Genomic DNA, 22,721 nt, shown 5'->3' with positions numbered 1-22,721 from the left:
TTATACCCTAAATCCGAGTTAAATGGGGTCTCGCTCCCCACCTATTCCAGCCACCCAGATGTCTAGGGGGATTGTCCGTCATCCAGGACGTGGTTGTCCCAAAGGTGCTTTTTTTCAAGAGGGGACTGGATTTTCTGGGTTTTTTCCTTTGAAGACCTTTCGCTTCTCCTCCCAGAAGCTTCTTCAGTTCTTCTTCCGAATGGAAGAAGCCACTTGGATGAGAAGCAAAACATTTTCAAGGGAATGTCTACGGAGATTCTCAGTCATCCAGGACGTGGTTGTCCCAAAGATGCTTTTTTCAACAGGGGACTGGACTTTTTGGTTTTTTTCCTTTGAAGACCTTTCACTTCTCCTCCCAGAAGCTTCTTGGGCTCTGAGCGAGTTGTGCCTTCTATATAAATTCTGGGACCTGTTCCAAGACTTCTGTTGGTATTGAGCTGAAGGAGCTTCTGGGAGGAGAAGCGAAAGGTCTTCAAAGAAAGGGGGGAAAAAGAACCAGAAAACCCACTTCCCTCTTGAGCAAAAGGCGCCTTTGGGACTGGGCAGCCCGCGGCGTTCCCCAGGTGAGACTTCCGCGGAGGTCGTTTGAAAGGCGCTGGGGAGGGAGGAGAGCCAGCCCGGGCAGGGGAGGGGGCTCTCCAGGGCCGCCTGGAAGGAACCGGAAGGCCGGGGGCGGCCAGAGCCGAAGCCAGCCCAGCCTCCCCCTTCCCAGCGCTGGAAGAGGCGGAGGCGGCGGCCGCTCATGGCAGCGCTCGGCTCTCCCGCGGACAAAGGGAGCCGGCGGGCCGGGGGCTGAAGCGGCCGGAGGAGCCCCCGCGGAGGCGGGCAGGTGAGTGCCGGGGCTCCTTGCTCCCTTTCCAGCCTCCCCCGCCCGGCGAAGGCGCTGCGATCCCGCGGAGGCTCTGCTCAGCCCAGGTTGCAAGCCAGGAGGGCCCCCTCCGCTCCCCCAGCCCTTGCAAAAGAAGGAGGGAGGGCAGGTAGGTGGGAGGGAGGGAGGGAGGGAGGGAGAGGGACACGATCAGCCCCCCAAATCTTCCCCAAACCCAGGGAAGCTGCTGGGGGAGCCCCTCCTGGAAGATCCAGGCTTAAGGATTTCTGCAGAAAAGCCCCTTTCAGGTGAGCTCCCAAAGCGCAGCTCCTCCAGCTTCAGGTGGGCACAGAAGGGAAGGGGTGGAAGAGACTAGTTGAGGAGGGGCTCATCTTTTGCCCAGCCCAGGGACCCTCAAGATTGGGGGCGGGGGCGGGGGGGCTGGTTCCCCCAGGTCTGGCATTTCGAGGTCTCCTTCCTTGCTCCTCCCTTGGAGACAACCGCTCGGCCTCCCCCTTGATCCTCTTTGCAGAGATTTTGCCCAGGGGCTCTTGGGGGAGATCGCCTGGGGTCGAGTGGTGCCAGTTTATACACAAAAGCCACGTGGAAGTAGAATTAAGGGTTGGCTCCTCTGAGCTGGCTTTGATTTTCTTCATCCCATTTCCACCGGGCCAAAACCAAAACAGGGCCGATGGCATTCGGTCAAGAATGGTAGTACAGTGGTCTAAAGCAGTGGTCCCCAACCCCCGGTCCGCGGACCAGTGCCGGGCCGTGGAGTACCTGGCACCGGGCCGCGCAGCGGCCGGGGGACATAAACGCTGCAGCGCAAAGGCTCCTGGGCCGTGCCCCCACCCCTGCGCACGCTCAGTGGGCCGCGGCGATAAAAAGGTTGGGGACCACTGGTCTAAAGCACCCTGTTATTAAGACCAGCTGCCTGCAATTACTGCAGGTTCGAATCTCGCCAGGCTCAAGGTTGACTCAGCCTTCCATCCTTTCTAAGGTAGGTGAAATGAGGACCCAATTTGTGGGGGCAATGAGCTGACTTTGTATAAATATACAAAAGAATGAAGGCTATTGCTGAGCACATTGTAAGCCGCCCTGAGTCTCCGGAGAAGGGCGGCATATAAATCAAATTAAAAAAAAAAAAGAACCTGGGGGGATGCCGTGAGATGGAAAGAGAGAACTGGGAGAAAACCCCCATCGAGAGAGTCCCCTTGTTTTCACAGAGGGCTTCTCTTCCTGTTAGCAAATTAGGCTGCAGAATTGCACACCGGGGTGAGGTAGGTGGCAACCAGGAAGGAGGACCCACAACTCAGATTTTGGCGACCTCCCCACCTCTCCTAGGAAACTCAGTGCCAGCACTTTCCGCCCCCCTCCTAAAAACAGTTCTGCATGCGGAAGTGGGCTCTGCCAACCAGCTCTAAATTATCCTAGTAGTTCGTTGCACCCCTCCTTCTGGATTGGCTCCACCACCAGCCGACATGACCCGATTATGACTGCTCTGCCCACAATATTCTTCTGCCGGGCCATTCCGTGTGTGCTTTGAGCAGTGCTGGAAACCAGATGATGCCTGTGCCCAGACATCGCCCAACAAAACCCCCCAAAATACAAGTGGCCACGGAAAGTCAACCTCCTTGCCAGATTTTGAGGGTTGCCACCATAGCTTGTTGGTGGGACTCTTGGGGCTTCAGAGGCAGGTATGACGTTGGCAGTGGGTGCTTTCTGTCCTGCGGGGGCCTCGGTGCCAGGTCAGGCTGGCACGTGTTGGTCTGCAATTGCCAACAAGGTTGTTCCTTCCAAACAATTAAGTTGGCAGCCGTTACTTTGGAAGAGGATAAATGCAGGTGGCAAGGGGGAGAATTACTCAGTTCCGGATGGGCAGGAGTGGTTGGAGCTGATGAGCAGCTCGGGCCATGTTGATTTCCATCTGTCTTCGTCGTTCTTTTAAAAGGGTCTGAAGAGGAGAACTGGCTGACCAGAGCTCTGCTTGTGAGGTTTGATGGAGCTGCATTTTCCCCTCTTCGTCATGAAGCTATCACTGCCCTTAAATGGCCCGGGGGGGCCCTGAATTTATTTATTTGCCTTTTATTACTTTTAAGGAACTGAAGGCAGCGAATGCACTGTGTATAATTCTCCTTCCTCTTCCTGTTATCCCCATAGACCTATGAGGTGGGTTGGGCTGGGAAAGAGGGAGTGACCCAAAGCCACCTAGATGGCTTTCATGCCTAAAGTGGAACTAGAACTCACCGTCTCCAAGTGACAGGCCCAAAGTCACCCAGCCGGCTTTCGTGGCTAAGACAGGACTAGAACTCACCATCTCCCGGCTTCTAGGCCAGCACCTTAAGCACTATGCCAAACAGGACTCTGCTGTGGCTGGGTGGTAAACTTCCTTGAATTTGGTACTGGGAGTTTTATTTGATGACAAACTGCCTAGGGAGAATCTGGGAGTGGAGGAAAAAAATAGGGCCAGCTTTAAGACAGCTGGACTTCAACTCCCAGAATTCCCCTGGCTGGGGAATTCTGGGAATTGAAGTCCAGACACCTTAAGTCCAGACCAAGGTGGAGAATCACTACTATAGATGCAGTTGTTTTGAGGCTGTAAGACCCCAAGTGGCCCTTGGTGTCAATGATGGCTGCCGGGACCCACCCCTGCTTTCCCGCTTCTCCTTCCCAGGGACGCCCACCATGAAGCTGAACGAAAGGAGCCTCTCCTTCTACGCCACCTGCGCCTCTCCGGCTGACCACGCCGGCTTCTTGCACAAGAAAGGCGAGCGGAACACGGCCTACCACCGGCGCTGGTTCGTGCTGAGGGGCAACATGCTCTTCTACTTCGAGGAGCGGGAGAGCCGGGAGCCCGTGGGCGTCATCATTCTGGAGGGCTGCACGGTGGAGCTGTGCCAGGCCAGCGAGGAGTTTGCCTTCGCCATCCGATTCGACGGCCCCAAGTCCCGCACCTACGTGCTGGCGGCCGAGAGCCAGGCCGCCCTGGAGCGCTGGGTCAAGGCGCTCTCCAGAGCCAGCTTCGACTACCTGCGCCTGGTGGTGAGAGAGCTGGAGAAGCAGCTGGAGGAGATGCAGGCGGCCATCCCGGGCGCCCAGCCGGGGCTGAGACGGCGGTTGTTGTATCGGAAAAATAAAACGGCTCCCAATTTGGAACTGGCTGCCCTGCCACAGGAGAAACCGTCTCTGCCCGTTTGCATCCCCGGGAAAGAGAACAGCTGTGCCTTATGGAATAACTCCGAAGCCTTGGCCAGCTTGTCTCCTGCCTGCAGAGAGATAAACTCTTACAGCGGGGCCAAGAGCTACGATGGGGGGCTCAAGCCACCACCGTTGCCCCCTCGGAGACGGTCCCTGCCGAGCAGCTCCAGTGGGACCGGCGGCCCAAGCTCGGACGGTCCCCTGTCTCCAAGCGCAATGTGTTTTTCCCAGCTACATGGCTGGTACGGCCAGGAGATTGTTGAGTTGCAGAAGGCCTGGCTGGAGGGTCAGAAGGATAAGGACACCAGCCTTTGAACCTCCCCGGGGGTGGACAGACACTTCCTGGAAAAACTGAACCGGCTGAAGCTCAGCCACACTTGGAAACCCGCTCATCTTGCAGATGAGACTCCTGGAAACTTTGTCTTCAGTCTGCTGATCGCACCCTTCCATGATTCATGGAAAAGTCGTGGCCTGTGCCAGCTCACCTCCTCCCCCCCCCCACCTCCAAAAATCCCCCTTCCTCAAACATGCAAAACTTTCTAGTTCCTGGAGGCCTCCACCATTAAGGGATTGCGATGAGATGTTGGAAAAGACTTTCCTCTGGAAACACTCACAGCCCCAGGAGGCAAACTAACGGAAGTGAGCTAGGAGCGTCTTTCGAACTCTGGACGCACGGACGGTTGTTTCAACGAAGCCTTTGGAGCAGGGAAGGAGGACTTCATTTGCAGAAGCATCGGAGGACTATGGAAATGGTTGGGCTTGGCTCGGTTACTTCTCCAGGAGGACATGTGGTCCTTTGCACCCAATTCAGTTAAAGGAGATTCTGGAGATCTCCAGAAAAGAAATTGTGGGTGTGTCGTTGTTCAAGATTCTCGTCAATTAAAATGGGGACAAGATCGGAGGGACCTTAAAACGCCCGTTCAGTCATGAAGGCCATTGGGGTGGGGGGGGGGGTGTCACCATCTTGGAACCTAAAGTATCTGGCAGGATTGCTGGGAGGCTGGGAACCAGGCGATGAGGTCCACGTGTATAACAGGCGGGGTGTATTCTTACAATCCAGAAACGAAGGAACTGAAATGGGGAACTTGCCGCCTCCTCCTTCCACAGCTGCAGCACCATCTCTTTGCCAAACCCTTGTAAGCATTTTCTTACCTGGAACAGGAATGTCTTCGGCCACCACCGTTTATAACGGAAAGCTGCTTTCCCTGGAAAATTGGCTTCATTCGTTCTGCAGGACAGGAGTGGATAAGAGCAGCTGTTAACGAGGCGGCCCAAATCTTGAACGCAATAAACGGAGACATCAGGCTGAGGTGTTATACAACTTCTGTATTTTCCTTTTTTAACGGCTCTTTACAGAACATAATAGGCCTTTTTTCAGTATTTAACAAACTCCGGTCAATCTTGTAGAAATTGTTTCAAAGTACAGTACAGGCGCCTAGAAAAAGGGAGCTGACGCATCTCGCCAGCTTCGAATACAACCAGTCTCTCTCGAGGGTAGAGAACCAACACTTAAGTGCTTAGTTAAAATAATAATAATAATAATAATAATAATAATAATAATAATAATAAAAAAAAAAATCCTGTTCCATTAAAACTAATCTGGAGTCTTTGGTGAAGAAGAATTAATGGACCCCACTCCACATTTTATTTGGATAGGCAGAAGTTGAATTTGTTCAGGGGGGTTCTAGGTAAGTGATATTTCCAGGTGCTTCAGGCGGACAAATAGACCAGAATTTCTGGGTGAAATAAGGAGCATTAAATGTATAAAAATACTTTCAGTTCTGATAAAACAAAATACACGTAATGGGAAGGCCAAACATATATATTTTTTGGTGTGAGGGAGGTAACTGGTTTCTCTTTCCCTGCTTGTAAATTAGATTCAAAAAGGTTTTATCACATCTGGGAGAATAAATCAATGGATGGATGAAAAGCGTGAGGAGATCACTCAACTCCATTAAAAACTGAAGAAGACAGGGCTGCAGTTAAGGTCTCTTCAAATGATGAAAACATCTGGTGGAAAACTTCCATCTAAGGAAGAAACCTGCGAGTTCGGAGACAGTCCCATCAGCTCTTCATCTAGTTTTGAGATAAAAGTCAAATTGATGGGAATTACTTAAATAACCCAGGACCAGCCTCCTACCCAAACTGGCTATTTCCATCCTTCGGCTCCTTCCTTCCTTCCTCCTTTCTGGCACGGAAGATGGATCCAGAGCAGGCCTTTGGAGAAGGGGAGGAGGAGCTGGGCCTGGCTTTAACCTTCACCTTTTCTCCCAAGCCTTGAATAAATGGGGGGTGGGGGGAATTCATAGGACACTGTTATGATTAAATTTATTTGCCGCTACTCCAAGGGGCAAACATTTTCTATTCTGTTTTGGTGCTCCGTGTCAAAACGTGTCAAAATACATGCTTTCCTCCAAACCTGAAATTTTGAGCTAAGCAGGCAGGGACTATTTTCATGCTTTAAAAAAAAAAAAAAAAAGTGTCGTAATTCTCTTTAAAGTCTTCCCGGGCAGAAACCAGACTCATAACAGACTGTTCGATTTAGCAAATGCACCTTTTTTGGAAACAAAAGATGCTTTTTTTAAGTGGGAAAGAAAAAAAAAAAACCCCTTTCTGAATGCCCACTTTCTAAAGGTGAGAAAGACATTCTCTGGAATTGGTGTACATCTTGTTCAACAAGGCCCTGGAAAACGTATTTCCATACAACAGCATGCAACACCTCTCTTTTGTTGTTGTTGTTGTTGTGTTGCCCCAAAAAGAAAGAAAGAAAAAGGAAATAAAAAGGAAGGAAACGTACCACTCAAACTAAATAGCAGACTCAAGAGGGCTCCAAATTTAGAGTCTTCGTGGACTACAAGACCAGAGTTTCTTGACAGGTGTAGCGGAGGAAGGTCTTACAGACAAACGCAGAGTCTGCCAATCAAGGTTAGGAAAGTTTTGGTCAGTCTCCTAGTGCTTCTTGATGGCTTGGATCAATGAGCCAAGGTTCCTATTTTTTAAAATTTAATTGTTTTTTTTTCCTCTTTAATCTCATCCAGTGGCAAACTACAAGACTTTCAGTGGGCATTTAATGATACAACTGATACAGTTTATCTTTTAATATCAAAGCAGCTTGAGCTGTTAATAAATTCCAAAGTTTCCTTTTATTAAAATATCTAAAAGAGGTCTATAAATATTATTTTAATATTTTTTTCCCTTCTAAAAGTGTTCTCAGTTTGTTCCTGTGTGTGTCTCTTCACATTTAAAACCCCCAAAAGTCGGTTTTAGGTTACCTTCAGGAGCTAAGAAAGAGCAGCGATCTCTCGCGTTCAAGAAAATGCAGCTGATTTTTTTTTTGTCTCTTCCTTAGACTTGATGAAATTAATAAAATATGTTTGTATGTGTGTTCATATATATATATGTATATATATATATATATTTATATTTATAGATCTTTTTTTCTATACACTCTGCTAGGACTCCCTGCTTTGTCCACATGTTCCGTGGAGTTTAGAACCCAGACAACATTATTTAGGTATTCGGTTCTGATTATTTTCTTTTTTTCCGTTTAGCCCTTCAAAATTCCCACTCCAGAGTCTCCTCGCGGTTGGCAGCTCTTTCCAGCCGATGAATTATGCTGTTGAGGTTAGCCATTTTCTCGTTCCGCCGCTGGATGTTCGTAGTCAGTTTTGCAGTGGGCGGCGCAGTGCCTGTATCTGCGGCCGGGCTGGCACTCTGCCCTTTGGTGGCCGCGGCGTTCACCGGCAAGGGGGAGATGGGAGCTGAGGAGGATGGGACGGGAGAGACAGACATCAGGAGTCCCGGCGAGGAAGCGGCGGACGGAGAGGTTAGAGAAACTTCCAGGCTGCAACGGGAGGACTCTGAAGCGGATTTAAAGCTAACGGGGTCCAAGGGAGACCTCTCGTGGCAGTCGGTCTCCACGGGGTTGTGGAAACTGGAATAGTTGTGGCCCCCGGGCAGGTGTGTCTTGCCACGTAGGGTGCTGGCCCAGGTGAGGCTGGGAGCTTCATGTGGGCTCACACAACCAGGCTCTTCCCTGGGGCTGGATTCGGATACGGGCTCTGCCTCGCCTTCCGGACTACAGGAGTCTCTACTGCTGCCCCCATCGTCTTTGTCACCAGCCTCCAGCTGCTCCTCCTTGATTTCCACCAGCGCTTTGCATTCTCCTTGGCACTCCACACTTCTGAAGGTGGGTTTCTGGTCCTCCCCTTCTGAATCGGGGCTCTGGGGCTGGGCCACCTTGAGCAAAGGGTCAGCGGGGGTCGCGCTCTGCTCTGCGTCTGTATCGTCCTGGCTTCCTTCCACCAGCATCTCTCGGCGCATCCGAGACCTGTCAAAGAAAATGACCATGGGGTTGTCGCATCCACAGGAGACACCCCCCCCCCAAAAAAAAATCCACCAGAAAGACAAACTCCAGGCTAATGTAACCCAGGAGGTCGAGAGCTACCTGAGTTACCTCAACTCCTGGACAGGGTTTGCACAACATAACTAACCCCTCCAGTTAAAGACCGGTGGGCTGCTTTCTCGTGACATGGCAAGCTTGGTGGGTTCCTGGTGGCTTAGCATGATGTTTTGCTGGGTTGTCCCCGATTTTGCATTTGCACCCAGAAAATGATTTAATTTAGTAGGCATAAGTAGGTTATTGCAAACAAAGCCATTATATTTTTGTGGTTGCGTTCCCACCCAGCCAGTATGTAGTGCTACCTTTCATCGGTCATGAACTATCTGACACAAAGGAAAGTCTGTTTGGTGCAAATCTTAAAGACCCAGGGAGTCTGGATTCCCAGGAGAGAGGGGCTGCTTTTCAGAGGGCAAAGAATTGAGACAGGGAGAGTTATAACAGCTCCTCCCTAGCAGTTCCCAGAGTATATTTATAGTTCCACAAATAGATGCTTTAGTCTGGCAAGATTCTGTCTAAAGGTGAAGAAGAATAAAGGAAACTACTCAAGTAACTCCACGTGCCATTCCTGGTTCTTGGGGTCTGACACAGTGGTGAAATCCTCTGCGGTTTGCTGCCTGTGCATGCGTGGTGCATGCCAAATGCGTGCTGTATGCGCTTGCTCAGTGCGCACCAAACGTGCGCTTCACATGGAAAAAGGATGCTTAACAAGGTAAGTAGAACAGTGAGGAGGGAACATCTGTGCTGTTCAGATTCTCTAGAAAGCAGGATTTCCTGCTTTCTAGCAAATATAAATCTCACGGCACAGCTGATCGTCGGAAATATGATTCAGACCAACCAGTAGCTTTTTTTTTTACTACCAGTTTGCCGATCCGGTAGATTTTATCACCACCGGTTTGCTCGAACCGGTAGGATTTCACCACTGGTCTGACACAAGGCGGGGTTGACCTGTTTTTTACCTGTAATTGTGGAACCAGTTAATGACCGTGTTGGTCTTGAGGTTGAGCTGGAAGGAGAGCAGCTCTATCGTCTGCTGGGAGGGGTACGGTTCCAGTTGGTAGGCCCTCTTCAGGGTTTCCTTCTCCTCTGGAGCCAAGACCACCCTTGGCTTCTTGATCTGCAGGAGGCTGAGGTCTTGCAGCTGAAGGCTGGGACTGGGGCACTCGGAACGAGGGTTGGGGGACTCGCTGTCCGAGCCGGCACTGATCAGCCCGTAACGACGTTTCAGATACGCTGCAGACGGGAGAAAATCGGAAGGAGCCAATGTTTTGGGGAGAAGTTACATCTTCACTTTTATAAATCCCAATCAGGCCATGGGTACTGAGAAGCTGCCATGGATCCTTGACTTATGACCAGAATTGAGCCCAAAATTTCTGTTGCTGAAACATCGGCTAAATGAATTTTGCCCCATTTTACAAACTTTCTTGCCAGAGTTGTTAAAGTTGCCAAGGTTGGAGACCCCTGACTTAAAGGATATTGTTCTGATCTAGGCTTCCTGAGAAAGCATAAATCACAATCTTAGTCCCTCTTTTATTGAGACGGCTGTGAATTACGGTCATTCACAGCCTGTAATGATTCACAAACAGTCTGTGAAGATTCCTGACAGATGTCTGCTCGAGTTGACACAGTCTTTCAGGGTAATATTGATAAAGTACCCACCTTTATCTCCCTTGAAACGCTGCCAGAGACCTAATGGTCAATTAGTTTTGCAAGGCCAAACGGAGCACAGAGACAAACGGACTTCTCAGAGCTTGAATTGACTATATGAATTAATTGCTTCCTGCAAAGGCTCACATCCATTTGCTCCTCTTTTATGTCTTTATGGGAGGGGCCAATCATCTCCAAGCCTTACTCCCGAGTCGCCCTTTTTTTTTTCTTAATTGTTCTTGCCTTCTGGCAGCTCTGCGCATGCGCACATTGGGAACAGGGTCACACTGTTCTTCTGCCTCGCTGATGTCAGATTCATGAGGCTCCGGAGGCAGCACATAACTCCCAGATGGCCCTGGCCCCCTCTCTGCCTCCAATGCAGAGCCCTCATCCGAGCCTTCCCCAGACTCCAGGACTGGCCCATGTTCCTCCCCAACCTCCTCACTGTCCGAATCTACTGCCAGCTCTGCTGGCCACAACAGATATCATCTTAGAGAGATTTATGGTGGATTGCCAACTCAGGTATAGTATCTCTGGAGGAGACGTGAGGCTCACCCCACTACAGGCTGCTGCACCCAACCCATCCTCTCCCTTGGCTACTGCAAGCCAGGAAGGTGAGGAACGAAGGGGCCTCACCTTTCTTCTCCAGCTTTTTCATGTCCCGGAGCTTGTCAATGTTGTGGGGGTCGTTCAGCCAGAGCTGCATGCGGACAAAGGGTTCCCTTCCCTTAAGGCTCAGTTTATGCCAAGGCTTGGGCCTTGAAAGGAGATCGGAGACCGATCCCTGCGTCAGGCCCAGGATGCTCTCTCCGAAAAGGCGCTGACCTAAGCAGGGAGACAAATTGGAAATTGAGATGGCGGTTTAGGTGCCAAGATAAAGTCATCGTTTTAAATAGGAAAGGCCCTTTAAAAGTTGGGGTGTTTCTTTTAACTTTACACACAGCTGTTGCCTTCAGAGGTTCTCTCATCTAGGGAGCAGCAGGAAATGTTTTCTCCCTCTTCCAAAGGATTGGGGAGAAGCAGACCCACGTTTATCCTGCAGGAGTTAAAATTTTACTCGGGGCTAATTCCAGCTGATAAGGAGACGAATTCTGCCATCAACATCCACCACCCACAATGTCAGCCTCCAATTATTACCTGTTTCTCTGGAATGATAAAGGCTTCTCAGTCCCTGACCTAATTCCCATCTTAATCCCTCTGGGAACATACTACAGAAATACAAATACGATTAGCGGTATTCCTGGAACAGAGAAACCCCTCAAGAGCTTTTAGTACATCCTCGATGCTGGACCCCGACGTGTGTTCTAATTAGACGGCCTCCTTCTGCCCGGAGCTTTTTAATTTAGTTATCTCCACCCTACTAAACTGGCAGAAGAGAAGCAAAATATGCAGCGCTCAGATTAAAGCAAATGGCTATGAAGTCCTCAATCCCTGAAATTTCTGACCACGTTCTCGGTGGAAACATCTTCTTGGCCTCCGTCATAGAACAAGACCCCACCCAAGGCTCCTGAGAACAGGACCACCCGTGGCTTCGTACCAGTGGTGGAATTCAATTTTTTTACTACCGGTTCTACGGGTGTGGCTTGGTGGGCGTGGCAGGGGAAGGATACTGTAAAATCTCCATTCCCTCCCCACTCGGGGGCCAGCCAGAGGTGGTATTTGCCGGTTCTCCGAACTACTCAAAATTTCAGCTATTGGTTCTTCAGAACCTGCTGGATTTCAGCCGTAGCTTCGTACCAAGGTTGTTGTCGGTTAACACCTCCTTGACTTTCTTAGTGATGCAGTAGGTGTCCAACTCGGGGGACATGGCCACGATCTCCTGGATGCCCACGGAGTTGTGGTGGTGGTTGGGGCACATTTTGCCACTCAGCAAGGAGCTGGCTTTGCTTTCTGGCTGCTGGTTTTCTTTGCTGCTCTCCAGGGCAAGGCTCAGGGCCTCCGGGGGGCTTTTCTCTTGCTCAGAAGGACTGGCTGGAGGGGAAGGAGAAGACCGAGACTCTCCGGGGCTGGCTGTGAATGGAAAAAGAAAGAAGGGAGGATCTGATGAGATCAAATACGGACGGTTATTTTCCAATAGGTTGCAGAGAACAAGGAGAATGGGTTCCAGCACTGGTGAAGACCTCTACAGCCCTTGGGAGGGCATCTTCGTAGCACCTGAACTGATTTAAACCGCAGGAGAACAATAAATCGGGTGGCGAAAGGTTATGGGGGTTGCTTTGGCTGCCCAGAATAAGTATGAAGGGAGGGCGAAGGACGGAGGTATCTACCTTGAGGCAGGCCGGCCTGCTGGCTGATGTTTTGGCCCAGCTGGTCGGAGAGCCAAAGCTGCATCCGGATAAACGGTTCCCGTCCCTTCTGGGTGAGTTTGCTCCACGGTTTGGGCCTGGACAACATGTCGCTCACGCTGCCTTGTGACAACCCCAGGACCTGAAGGAGAGGGAGGTTGTTTGCGATTCAGGCTCCTTAGCAGTCCCCACCTGATAAAACTGAGAGGAGGCCGGGCAGAAAGAACACAAAACATAATCTAACACTCAAGGAAAAAATGCAAGAGACCGGGAGGTGTATGGAGGAAAGCCTGAACTCCAACCAGCTGTTGAAACAATGGAGGGATCTCAGGAGCTTCCTGAAGGCCAGAAGATAAGGGCCCATTTGAGCCACGTGCAGAGCTCAGCATTCAAAGTCTTCGGGGCAAATATCTCATTCAAGGAAAAAGATAAATTCAGCCAGGGCAATAACGGGATTCTAATCAAGCGGCCGTCTCAGGCTTGCTGGGAATCGGGGTCAGTCTAGGAAAAACACCGCAGGAATCAGAGCCCTCATGTTCCCAAGCAAGGATATTTTTCATTTTATTTCCAATTTCTCTGTACTTTGCCCTCCCTCAGTCTCACTCACACATTTTGCGTACCTTGTACTCCCTCAACACTACACACTCCCTCGGTCTCTCTACACTGGGGTGCTTCCGGACAACACAATTCCTCGGGATAATTGTGCAGCTCCTGTCTTTGAGGTTGGAAATGGGATCAGATTGGATCTAGTAACTTGGAAGGGGATTTCAAAGGGGACCAGAGGAACAGATGGAAGACAGATCTGTCAAAGGCCATTCGTCTTGAAGGCCCAAATGTTACCACCATGGCCGGGGAGAGCTTCCTTCCAAAAATGTCAGCTACAGGAGAACATCAACATGTCTCCATCTTCTACTTGAACACTCTGGGAAACAAGTTAGTAGACCAAGAGGAGGTCTTGTTTGCTCCAGCACAACCGATCTTAAAACAAACAAACAAGTGACACCCTACCAGTATTTTTTCTTTCCTTAGCAATTTCCCCCCTGCTAAGAAAGAGGGTCAGGTGAAAGTTGGTGTCTTCTAGCCCATCTCTGCATGATAACAACCTTGTCTGGAAGCACCCTGTTGACCTCCCTTCTCAAGCCAGCCAACCTGGCTTCCTCGCGACTGACGATTGAGCTACCTTCTCCCCAAAGATGCGTTGGCAGATCCCGTTCTTGGCCAACTTCTCCTTGACTTGCCGTGTGAGTTCCAAGGTGTCCACTTCCTTGTACATGTACATCTCGTACTGCTCAGGGGTCAAGGGGGGGACGGTGGGCTTGAGAGTCCTTGGCACATAGGATGGGTAGTAAGACAAGCGCCCAGTCCCTTGGGCTTCCGAACCCACCACTTCTGACTTGACTTCTAGCACCCGGTGGGGTTCATCTTCCGAAGTGGGCAAGTCTTCCTCGTTTGGGCCAGAGTCCCCAGGTTCACCTCGTGGCCACCCTCGTCCGTTGGCCATGCTGGAGTAGCTGGACGAGGAAGAGAGGGAGGGTGACACCGAGGTGAAAGGCCGGTTGAGGAGGTTCCTGTCGGACGCCCAGTGCTGGTCAAAGTAGGAGCCGGAGTCCCCAATCTCGGACTTGACCTTGCGGATGATGTTCTGCACAAAGGCTGCAGGGGAGAGCACTGTCAGAGGGGCCGGGGTTGCACTGCAGCTGCTGCCGCTGGCGTTGGGGCCCAGCCCACCCCCTTCTTCCTGCTTGATGTAGGCACGGACAATGTTCTGGCTGAAGGAGGACAGAGGAGAGGGTTCTGCAGGGGGCGTGGAGATGGGTTGGCTGGGGCTGCCGGATTCTATCTCAAGAAAGGCCTGTTGTTGAGCTTGCATCTCGCGACGGGCCTGTTCCAGGATGTTCTTGATGGCGTCTTCTGAGCTGCTGGTGCTGATGCCGTTGGTGGCTGCCTGGGGCGCGCAGGTGCTCTTCACCTCCCCTACGGAGCAGGGCAAAAGAGAAGAAGAACGTGGGATGGCGTTCCACCAAGTCATCGTGAACCAAAATCAAGAGGAGCTACTTCATCAGAGCTACTCTGTGTCTGCACACAGAGCAACGTGGTATCTTGAGGACGGGCCATGGGACACTTGGGGTCAAATAGGGTCCTTTTCCCCCCCAGACAATTCTGCTCCTTTGAATGGACTACTCTACCGTGTCTCTTGCAACCCAACTTCAGATTCTATGAACAATCTTTTCAGACTTCAAAACAGCGGGCAGAATCCAGAGTTTCTGAAGTGGTCCAGACCACTGACTTCAATCGGCTAATAATGCAATTGACCTTTTCACATCATTTCAGTCAATTGTGATCATTTGCGAATTGATGCTGATGACGTAGGGGCGTCAATTACGCAAATGAAGTACTAAAAAGCTGTCAGTTACGTCAATTTGAATTTAAGAGAATTTTGACTGGAAGGGACAGCCTCCCCCCTCCCCCCCAATGGCCTTTTATTTGAGGTTTTATGGCCCGCCTCTGCTTGGACACGGAATTATTTCCTTGGCTTCAGGAACCCCAAGACAGGTTGCAGAATTCCTACATAAAAGAACCGGCAGAGGGCAGCAGATGATACCTTAATTTCAAGGAAACTGAGTTAGTTATTGCAATGTTTAGAATATTTAAAGATTGCCCCTTATTTCATTGAGACTGAGAGAAGAAATAAGAATTTATTTAAGGAAGAATTTAAAAATGCACCCAATTAGGGCCACAAAACAACGGCCAAAGTTATGAAGAACTTAAGACAACCTAGTCTTATCTTCCTATCTGGGCGACGGCCCCTTAATTTTAAATTTCAAAGGGCAAAAGGCCTCTACCAACCCCATGGGCCCCTTACCTCCTTTCTGGGACTCAATCTCTTTCTTGGCCTGCTCTAAGATACTCTTGATGGCATCGTCTGAACCAGTTTCTGGAGTCCTAATCCTTGGCGTAATGCTTCCTGATCAAAGACACAGAATAGAAGACTGTCATTTGATTTAGAGCAGCTCTAGTCACCTAAAGTCAAGGAATTACATACAGACACCTGTGATCTTCTTTTTCTCAGAAGCTCCTGTCTGAAGAAACATCTCTTGTCATTAGGGAGGGGGAATCTGAGTCTTGGACTTGAGGAATGGGAGATGTCAGGAAATGAAAAACCTAATAATCCTGGAGCAATTCTTATCCTTGATTAAGAATCTGCCACAAAGACTGAAGCCCAGGTCATACTTGTCTCAGAACCTTGGTCCATCTACTTCTGTAGAACCTCTGGTGGCTCTCCAGGGCTTCAGATAAGATGCAGTTGCAACAGTGGTCCATATACCATGGGTGAAATATGGAGGCCATCTAGGAAATAAGCCCGTTAAAGCTACAAACTCTCCCATAAATGATAAATATTGTAACAGAAACATAGACCGCTCTTCTTGGAGAAAGCAACTTTTGGGTTCTACCATGGTGAGACTCAAGTTCTCTGACAGGCAGATTGGCGGTTCTAAGATACAAAAGACTGTCTCACTGAGACAGAAGATGTTCCCAGCCCTCTCTGAAATGCCAGGGCTGATCATGGGAACTTCTGCAGGCCAAGTTGGACCTGTTGAGTTACAACTTCCTCCCAAAGAGAAAGAGAAGTCATTCTGCTTCTGAATTATGTGGTGTGACTGGTCTGGAGGTCTTGAAAAATAAGAGCTATGAATGATGTCCTGTTGGCAGCGCCAACGGGTTAACTCAAACTCCCAAATCAAACTTCTCAAAGGACATGCTTGGTTGGTCCAACAGATTTGCTGTGTGTATTTCGTGGGGCTTCAAAATTGAGCTGTGTCCTACTTCAAGCCAATTAGTGGTAGCAGTATTACCTTAATTAAAACTCACTTAATTTGCAGAGGAGCCAGTTGTATCACCTCTTTGAGCCTGGCTCAGTTTTAATCATATTATTGTTCTTGAACCTGCAGAATACACATTGCCTTGAAGAGATCCAGGCCAGGCCACAGAAACACTCGGAAGGGGAAGAGAAAAGAGGGGTGATCCAGGGAGGCCAAAACTGAGGGTGACTTATCTCGACTGGCTGGTTGGTCTTTGCTTAAGAAATCACAGAGAAGGTGGGAAGGCAGGGAGAACTTTGAGTTCAAAGCAGGAGGAGGAGGAGGAGTTGCGCTGAAGTGGTTCCTGGCCCCCTGAAGCAAGACCCACCACCCCTCACCCCACCTAGGTTCTCCGCCTGGACCACTCACCTCTCTGGCGCACCTGAATCGTTCTCAGCGCTAGGACGTTCTGCTCGTCGGAGAGGAACTGCTTCATCTTGATGAAGGGCTCTTTCCCTTTGACGGTCAGCTTGCGCCAAGGCTTGGGCCGGGCCAGGATCTCACTGACCGAGCCCTGCGAGAGGCCCAGGACGTAATGTCCGAAGACGCGTTGGCCAATGTTGTGCTTCAGCAGCTGCTCCTTCACCTGGAAAGCGATCTCTGCTGTGTCCAGTTGCTCCTCATCGGCTGAGCTGGGATTGCTGCCTTCCGACTGGTCACTCGGGGGGCTCCCATCATTGGGGTTCGTGGGCAGCACCATCCCTTTGGCAGCATAGAAGGCGGAGGGGAAGCTGCCTGTGCTGCTGTTCTCGCTCTTGTAGCCTGGGGGGCCCATCTGTGTGGGAAGAGGGGAGTCTCAGGCTCGGGGTTCGCCAGCACCCTGGCCCTGAAGACGCAAATGCAGAGGTCCCCAGTACCTCCAGAGCTACCGTGGGGGCCAGCAGGGGCTGGAGAAGCGGAGGAGAAGTGGAGTCTTCCCTAGGCGGGTGCAGGAGCTGCTGGGGAGATGGGTAAGGTTGCTCAGGGCCCATGGAGTCCTTCACCGACTCGTCTTCCGAGGCATCCTCCTCTAGAGACCAAAGAGAGAGGAACACATACACACACCAACTATAGCTTCTCTGGACCATGCCAGCTGAGGATGATGGGATCTGGAGATCTGGTGGACAGCTAGGAACATTGGACAGCCTGGGAAATCCAGAGGAAGGAAGTGGTCTCCTCTGAGATGCTCACCCATGAATTTTCTAAGGAAGACCCCGTTGTTGATTTACCGTATTTTTCGGTCTATAAGACACACTTTCCCCCCCCCCCAACAAAAGTGGATGAAAACGTCTATGCGTCTTATAAAGCTAATGTTGACAAAGCCCCACCCACCTGCTGCCCCCCACCCTTCAGCCTCTGCCTCTGCCTCCTTGCAGCAAACAGCCTGGTCAGCTTCAGCACAGCCTGATTTAGCCTGAGCAGCTGATTAGCAGTTGGAGCGGCCTCCCAGAATACCACAGATCAGCTGTTCCAGGCTGCAGGGATCACCACCGCCCATCGCTGTTGTCGTCACCCATTGCCACTGCCGCCTATTGCTGCCTCCCTGCACCCCATTTTTGGCCTCCGCGCATCCTGTTTTCAGCCCGTTCCAGGCAGCGGGGCTTGCCGCCACTGCCGCCAATCGCCATCACCACAGTTCAGTGCCGATAGGCGGCAATCGCTACTGCCTGGAATGGGCCAAAAATGGGACATGTGGAGGCCAAAAATGGGGTGCACGGAGGCAGCAATAGGCAGCAGCGGCGATGGGTGACAACAGGGCCATGGGTGGCGGTGATCCCCACAATCTGGAACAGCTGATCTGCGGTATTCTGGGGGGCCGATCCAACCACCAATCAGCTGCTCATCCTAAATCAGGCTGTGCTGAAGCTGACCAGGCTGTTTGCTGTAAGGAGGCAAATTGCTGGGAGACAGAGGCAGATTTTTCTTTTCTTGTTTTCCTCCCCAAAAGCTAGGTGCGTTTTATGGTCCGGAGCATCTTATAGTGCGAAAAATATGGTATTTAAGGCATTTTTACAGCTCCTTTAGCCAATCGGAATGATTTATGGAAGAGGAATAAGTGGATAGCTGGCTGGCTGGGGAATTTTGGGAGTTGAAGTCCACACATCTTCAGGTTGCCAACATGGAGAAACACTGCTCTAAAATTACTGAAAAGGTCTCTTCCCCTGCCTTAAACCCTCCCTCCTGCTGCTTCCAAAATTCTAATTTATTAAGCCATCTGTGCAAAGGATTGTGTGTGCAAATCCATGCGTGGCTAGTTGGGGAATTCTGGAAGTTGGAGTCCATCCGCCTGAGAACTGCTGAGGCTGAAGAAATGCTGTCCTAGTCCATCCCTTTAACAAAAAAATAATCCCAGCAAGGGCCTTTATATTGACAGATCTTTCTTCCCCTCAATCCGTTCGCCATCCTACCAGGACTGGTGGCGAGGGTTGGTTTTTCCAAGAGATACTTCCGAGATGCGTAGAAGGAGTCTTTTTCCAGAAACAGGGCATCGGAGGGCTTTGAGATACCCTAAATAAACGACAAAACAAGACGAACGAGGATTAGAACTTGCTCCTTCTTTTCCTTCATTTTTCTTTTAAGTGGCACCCTGACTTTCTGCCCTCGCCACCCATCAACCCAAAATACCCTCATGCGTAGCACAAAGACCACCAACAAGAATAACTCAATTAAAACGGCAACTTGTTCCAGTCAACCCTAAAAATGTGGCAATTAGTTCAGCCATCTGATCGGGCACCACTTTCCTGTTTCTGCTGTGAATTTCCTGTTCTTCGCCGCTTGGAGTACCATCTGGTGGAGTAGCAGGGGGTCAACGCAAGAAATAAACAAAGGCTCAGAACTACCAATCCAAGAATTGGAAGTCTGGTGGATCCAAAGAGTTTAAATTTTAAAAAATGATCCATGGAACGAGAGAGATCTTTCTCAGCAAGGATCATCAAAACTTCAGGGATTATTTATTCTGTACAGTATCCACTGAAAATACTTCTGAAGTGGGCAGGATGCAGGCAAAACTCTTCCCAAGCCTTCCTTCCTTCCTTCCTTCCTTCCTTCCTTCCTTCCTTCCTTCCTTCCTTCCTTCCTTCCTTCCTTCCTTCCTTTCCCTCCCACCCTCCCTCCCTCCCTCCCTCCTTCCTTCCTTCCTTCCTTCCTTCCTTCTTTTTTGTGCACCATGCCCAGAAATATTCAGAAGCCAGAGAAGATATTTCAATTGTTGGGAAGTTTATCAAGGTGCTGATTTCCCTTGCTAGATAACCCTTCCGGTCTCAACCCTCTTGACCTCTGACGTCCAGCAAACACTTTTCGAAAACAGAGCGCCTAGTGCCTGATAACCTGATCGAGGCTGAAGCTAAGGTGTGTGTGCACCTGTCGGGAAGGTTTCCAACTTGCCTGGGACAGGTTGCAATCGGAGGAGGCCAGCTTCATTGCTTTCAAAATGCTGCAAAAGAAAAGGGGGGGGAAATTAGGACCTAAAAAGAGCTTCCAGCCAGGCCCGGATCTTCTGCAGAGCTACATTTGAAGATAGAAAGCAGGCAGGGACTTTCACTTGTGGCCTGCCTCACATCCTCTTCATCCACTCAAATCTCACGTGCAAAGCTTGGGTCACCACCACTGAGAGAGGTAGACATCTCTCTGGGTCCCCAACCTTTCCAGCTTGGTGCCCTGGCCTGGCATCTGTGCATGTGTGTGTGCGGCAGGCGCACGCACCCCACTCCATTTGTGCGAGCGGCGGGCGCACACACCCTCCACTTGTGTGAATGAAGCTTTGCACGCGACTGGAGTGTGTTTGAGTGGAGGGCACGCGCACAATGACCCATTCGTGCAAATGGAACTTCGCACACGAGTGGAGCTTTGCACGCGCACGCTTGCCCACCGCTCACACATGGTTAGCGAAGGCCTCCTACAGAGAGGCGGACCGTTGATCTAACCCAAAAACAGGGGGAATCCTACCTCAGTTCTGTCTTGACCTCTTCGTAATCTGATTGAGCACGAAGTTTTTCTTCCAACTTCTAAAGAACACAAAAGCGCAAAGAGAGAGAGAGAGACACACACACACAGAGAGATATATTTAAAAATCCTAATTCAAGGGCAGAAGTTTGTGGCCTGAAACAAATCTTAAGACGGAATGAAAAGGCGCAGCTTTCTTCCACATTTTGCTTAGCACATCGTTAGCCAAACTCAAAAATTATTAAAATGTTATCTGTGTTATAGACAATGACACCTATTCACAGCCCCCTGCGTTCATCTTTAACTAAGTGATGGGACAAAGTACGTCATTGGTGATTTGGCCAAGATTAAATGGAAAACCCTTCCATCCCATTTTAATTCTTGGAACATTTATCCGACTGTCTTCTCTTTTAACCTTAGGGAGGGTGAAGAGCAAGGATTCAATTTAATTTCCCCCCACACCCGATTCTTGGGGAAATGCCACAGAAACGATACCCACTTCGATGGCCTCGCTTTTGGCTGCCACCTGCCGTTCCAGGTCTGCAATCTGATTGGCTGAAGAATCCTCCATTTCTTGCATGGAGTTTTGCAAATGTTGAATTTCCTTGAGAAGCCGAAGAATTTCCCGATCCTTGGCGGCCAGGGCGGCCTCTAGACGTGGACCCGGGCACAAAGAATAATTCACTTTGTCCTGCAGAAAGAAGGCATCTCAAGGGAAGGATCTACTAATGCTAAGGATTTCTCTATCTTCTGACCTAGGCTTCCTAAGCACACAATTAGTCCCAAAAACCCTCTTTTCATTTCAACGGCCGTGAATTCTGTTCATTCCCAGCCCATAATGAGTCACAAAGAGTTTGCAAAAAGTCCGGCAGAAGTCTGCCTTCGGGATAAGGCTGATAAGCACCCACCTTCATCTCCCTTGACACTGCCAAAGACCTAATTGGCAATTTGCTTTGCAAGGCCAAATGGAGCACAGAGTCAAAACAGAGCTTCAGAATTTAAACCGATCAGCATGAACAAAGTTGCTTCCTGCAAAGGCTCATGTGCCTTTGCTCCTCCTTTATGTCTTATGGGAGGGGCCAATCATCTCCGAACCTTACTCCCAAGTCGCCCCTTTTTTCTTAACTGTTGTTGCCTTCTGGCAGCTCTGCGCATACGCGCACTGAGAACAGGCTTCCCCTGTTCCTCTGCCTCGCTGACTTCAGACTCTGGAGGCTCTGGATTCAGCACATAACTCCCAAATGGCCCTGGCCCCCTCTCTGCCTCTGATGCAGAGCCCTCGTCCGAGCCTTCCCCAGACTCTAGGACTGGCCCATGTTCCTCCCCAGCTTCCTCACTGTCCAACTCTGCTGCCAGCTCCGCAGGCTGCCACAACACTCTAGCTAGAAATAACAAGGACTACATTCTGGATTTTTTCCCCCTTAGGTCAATTCTAGACAGGCTATTTCATGCATCCTTATGAAAGACACGTCTGCTTCTTGCAAAGCCCTCACTAGAATCATCCCTATCTTCACAGAAGGCCCTGCTCTCTCAACCAGCAGGAGAAGACATATTAGCTGCTCCTCTTCTAAAGCTGAAGGTAGACACAAGGCCCCGAGCAGCAAATGGGCTGGACCTCCTAGCTTAAGACTTGGAAGCCAACACCAAAACGAAATTGTTCCTTCACATTAGATTAGTCTGGTCTGCATCGAGCTGATGGCAACCAGAATTCATAGAATGAGGAGTCTGGAAATGGAAGATTTGTGCTTCTGGAAATTCCCATGGGAGCCCGCTTTCCTCATTTGATTGATGAGGGTCCCCTTCTGGTCCTCCTCACCCCACTTGGTCCTTGGGGAGAACAGCAAGCCAAGCGAAGGGAGCTGTTTACAGCAGCAAGCTGTTCCCTCAGGCTCTCCACCTCCCTCTGGGCAGCTTCAGCTCTCTAGAAAAGAGAAGAATCAAAACCGTCACAACGGTTGATTGTGAAATGTCATGCCAACCATCCATTTCCTGAGACCTTCAAGTTATTTTCATTGATAAGCCAAAGCCTTCAGTCCACGACCGGCTGTTGCTTACCTGGTTGGCTTTTTCAAGATTTGTCATAATCATGGCCACTTCATCTGTCCTAGGGCAAGAAGAGAAGAGTTAGGGTTGACTTCCAAAGCATCTACAAAGGCAACTAGGAGTAGATGACACCATTTGTTCCTCAGGGGCAAAGAAGCAGGAACCAAGCAAAAGAGGTCCTCAGGTTGTCATGGAAAAAGCAAACATCCAGAGATGTTGACCTGCCCTAGTTGAAATCTCCAGTGAATTGGGCTACATAGTGACTTAAGTGTTAGATAGTGGGGTGAGGGGTGGTGAACCTTTCCTATCACCTTGAAAAGGGATGGAAAGTAGCAGCAAAATGCCTGTCCTTCCCACTTCTCCTTCCATGCCTCCTCATTCAGCATGTATGAGCCCCAGTCTTGATCAAAGGCAACGTTATTTCACACCAGGAGGTGCCAGAAGGGTACACATGACCGGATCAAAGTCCATCTGGTTCGGTATGATACGATTAAGTATTCTTAGCACCGTCACATATGAGAGAAGAAAACGTTGGGGATTGTAGTTACAGCAGAACATCA

The 22,721-nt window shown here is 50.1% G+C and overlaps 2 protein-coding genes across 2 annotated transcripts; one reads left to right on the top strand and one right to left on the bottom strand.

Annotated features, from left to right (window-relative positions):
* Positions 1-777: 777 nt before the first annotated feature.
* Positions 778-4,580, top strand: PHETA1 (PH domain containing endocytic trafficking adaptor 1). The gene is made up of 2 exons (XM_070950800.1): positions 778-829; positions 3,483-4,580. Exon 2 carries the CDS (start codon positions 3,494-3,496, stop codon positions 4,319-4,321), a length of 828 nt encoding a protein of 275 aa, XP_070806901.1. The 5' UTR covers positions 778-829; positions 3,483-3,493; the 3' UTR covers positions 4,322-4,580.
* Positions 4,581-7,561: 2,981 nt separating this feature from the next.
* On the bottom strand, positions 7,562-22,221 carry CUX2 (cut like homeobox 2). Its single transcript, XM_070951610.1, is given in 15 exon segments — positions 7,562-8,336; positions 9,365-9,638; positions 10,689-10,877; positions 11,790-12,062; positions 12,320-12,479; positions 13,518-14,311; positions 15,201-15,302; positions 16,567-17,017; positions 17,064-17,206; positions 18,585-18,684; positions 19,561-19,609; positions 20,122-20,180; positions 20,618-20,809; positions 21,935-22,039; positions 22,174-22,221. Coding segments are annotated over 15 exon segments (3,699 nt in total). The 5' UTR covers positions 22,207-22,221.
* Between the last annotated feature and the right edge of the window lie 500 nt (positions 22,222-22,721).

This window comes from Pituophis catenifer, unplaced genomic scaffold (genome assembly GCF_029215685.1).
Source record: "Pituophis catenifer annectens isolate HBS135680 unplaced genomic scaffold, rPitCat1.0.hap2 SCAF_10, whole genome shotgun sequence".
Taxonomy (NCBI): domain Eukaryota; kingdom Metazoa; phylum Chordata; class Lepidosauria; order Squamata; family Colubridae; genus Pituophis; species Pituophis catenifer.
The sequence above is the reverse complement of the archived record's forward strand: the minus strand, read 5'-3'. Positions and strand labels throughout refer to the sequence as shown.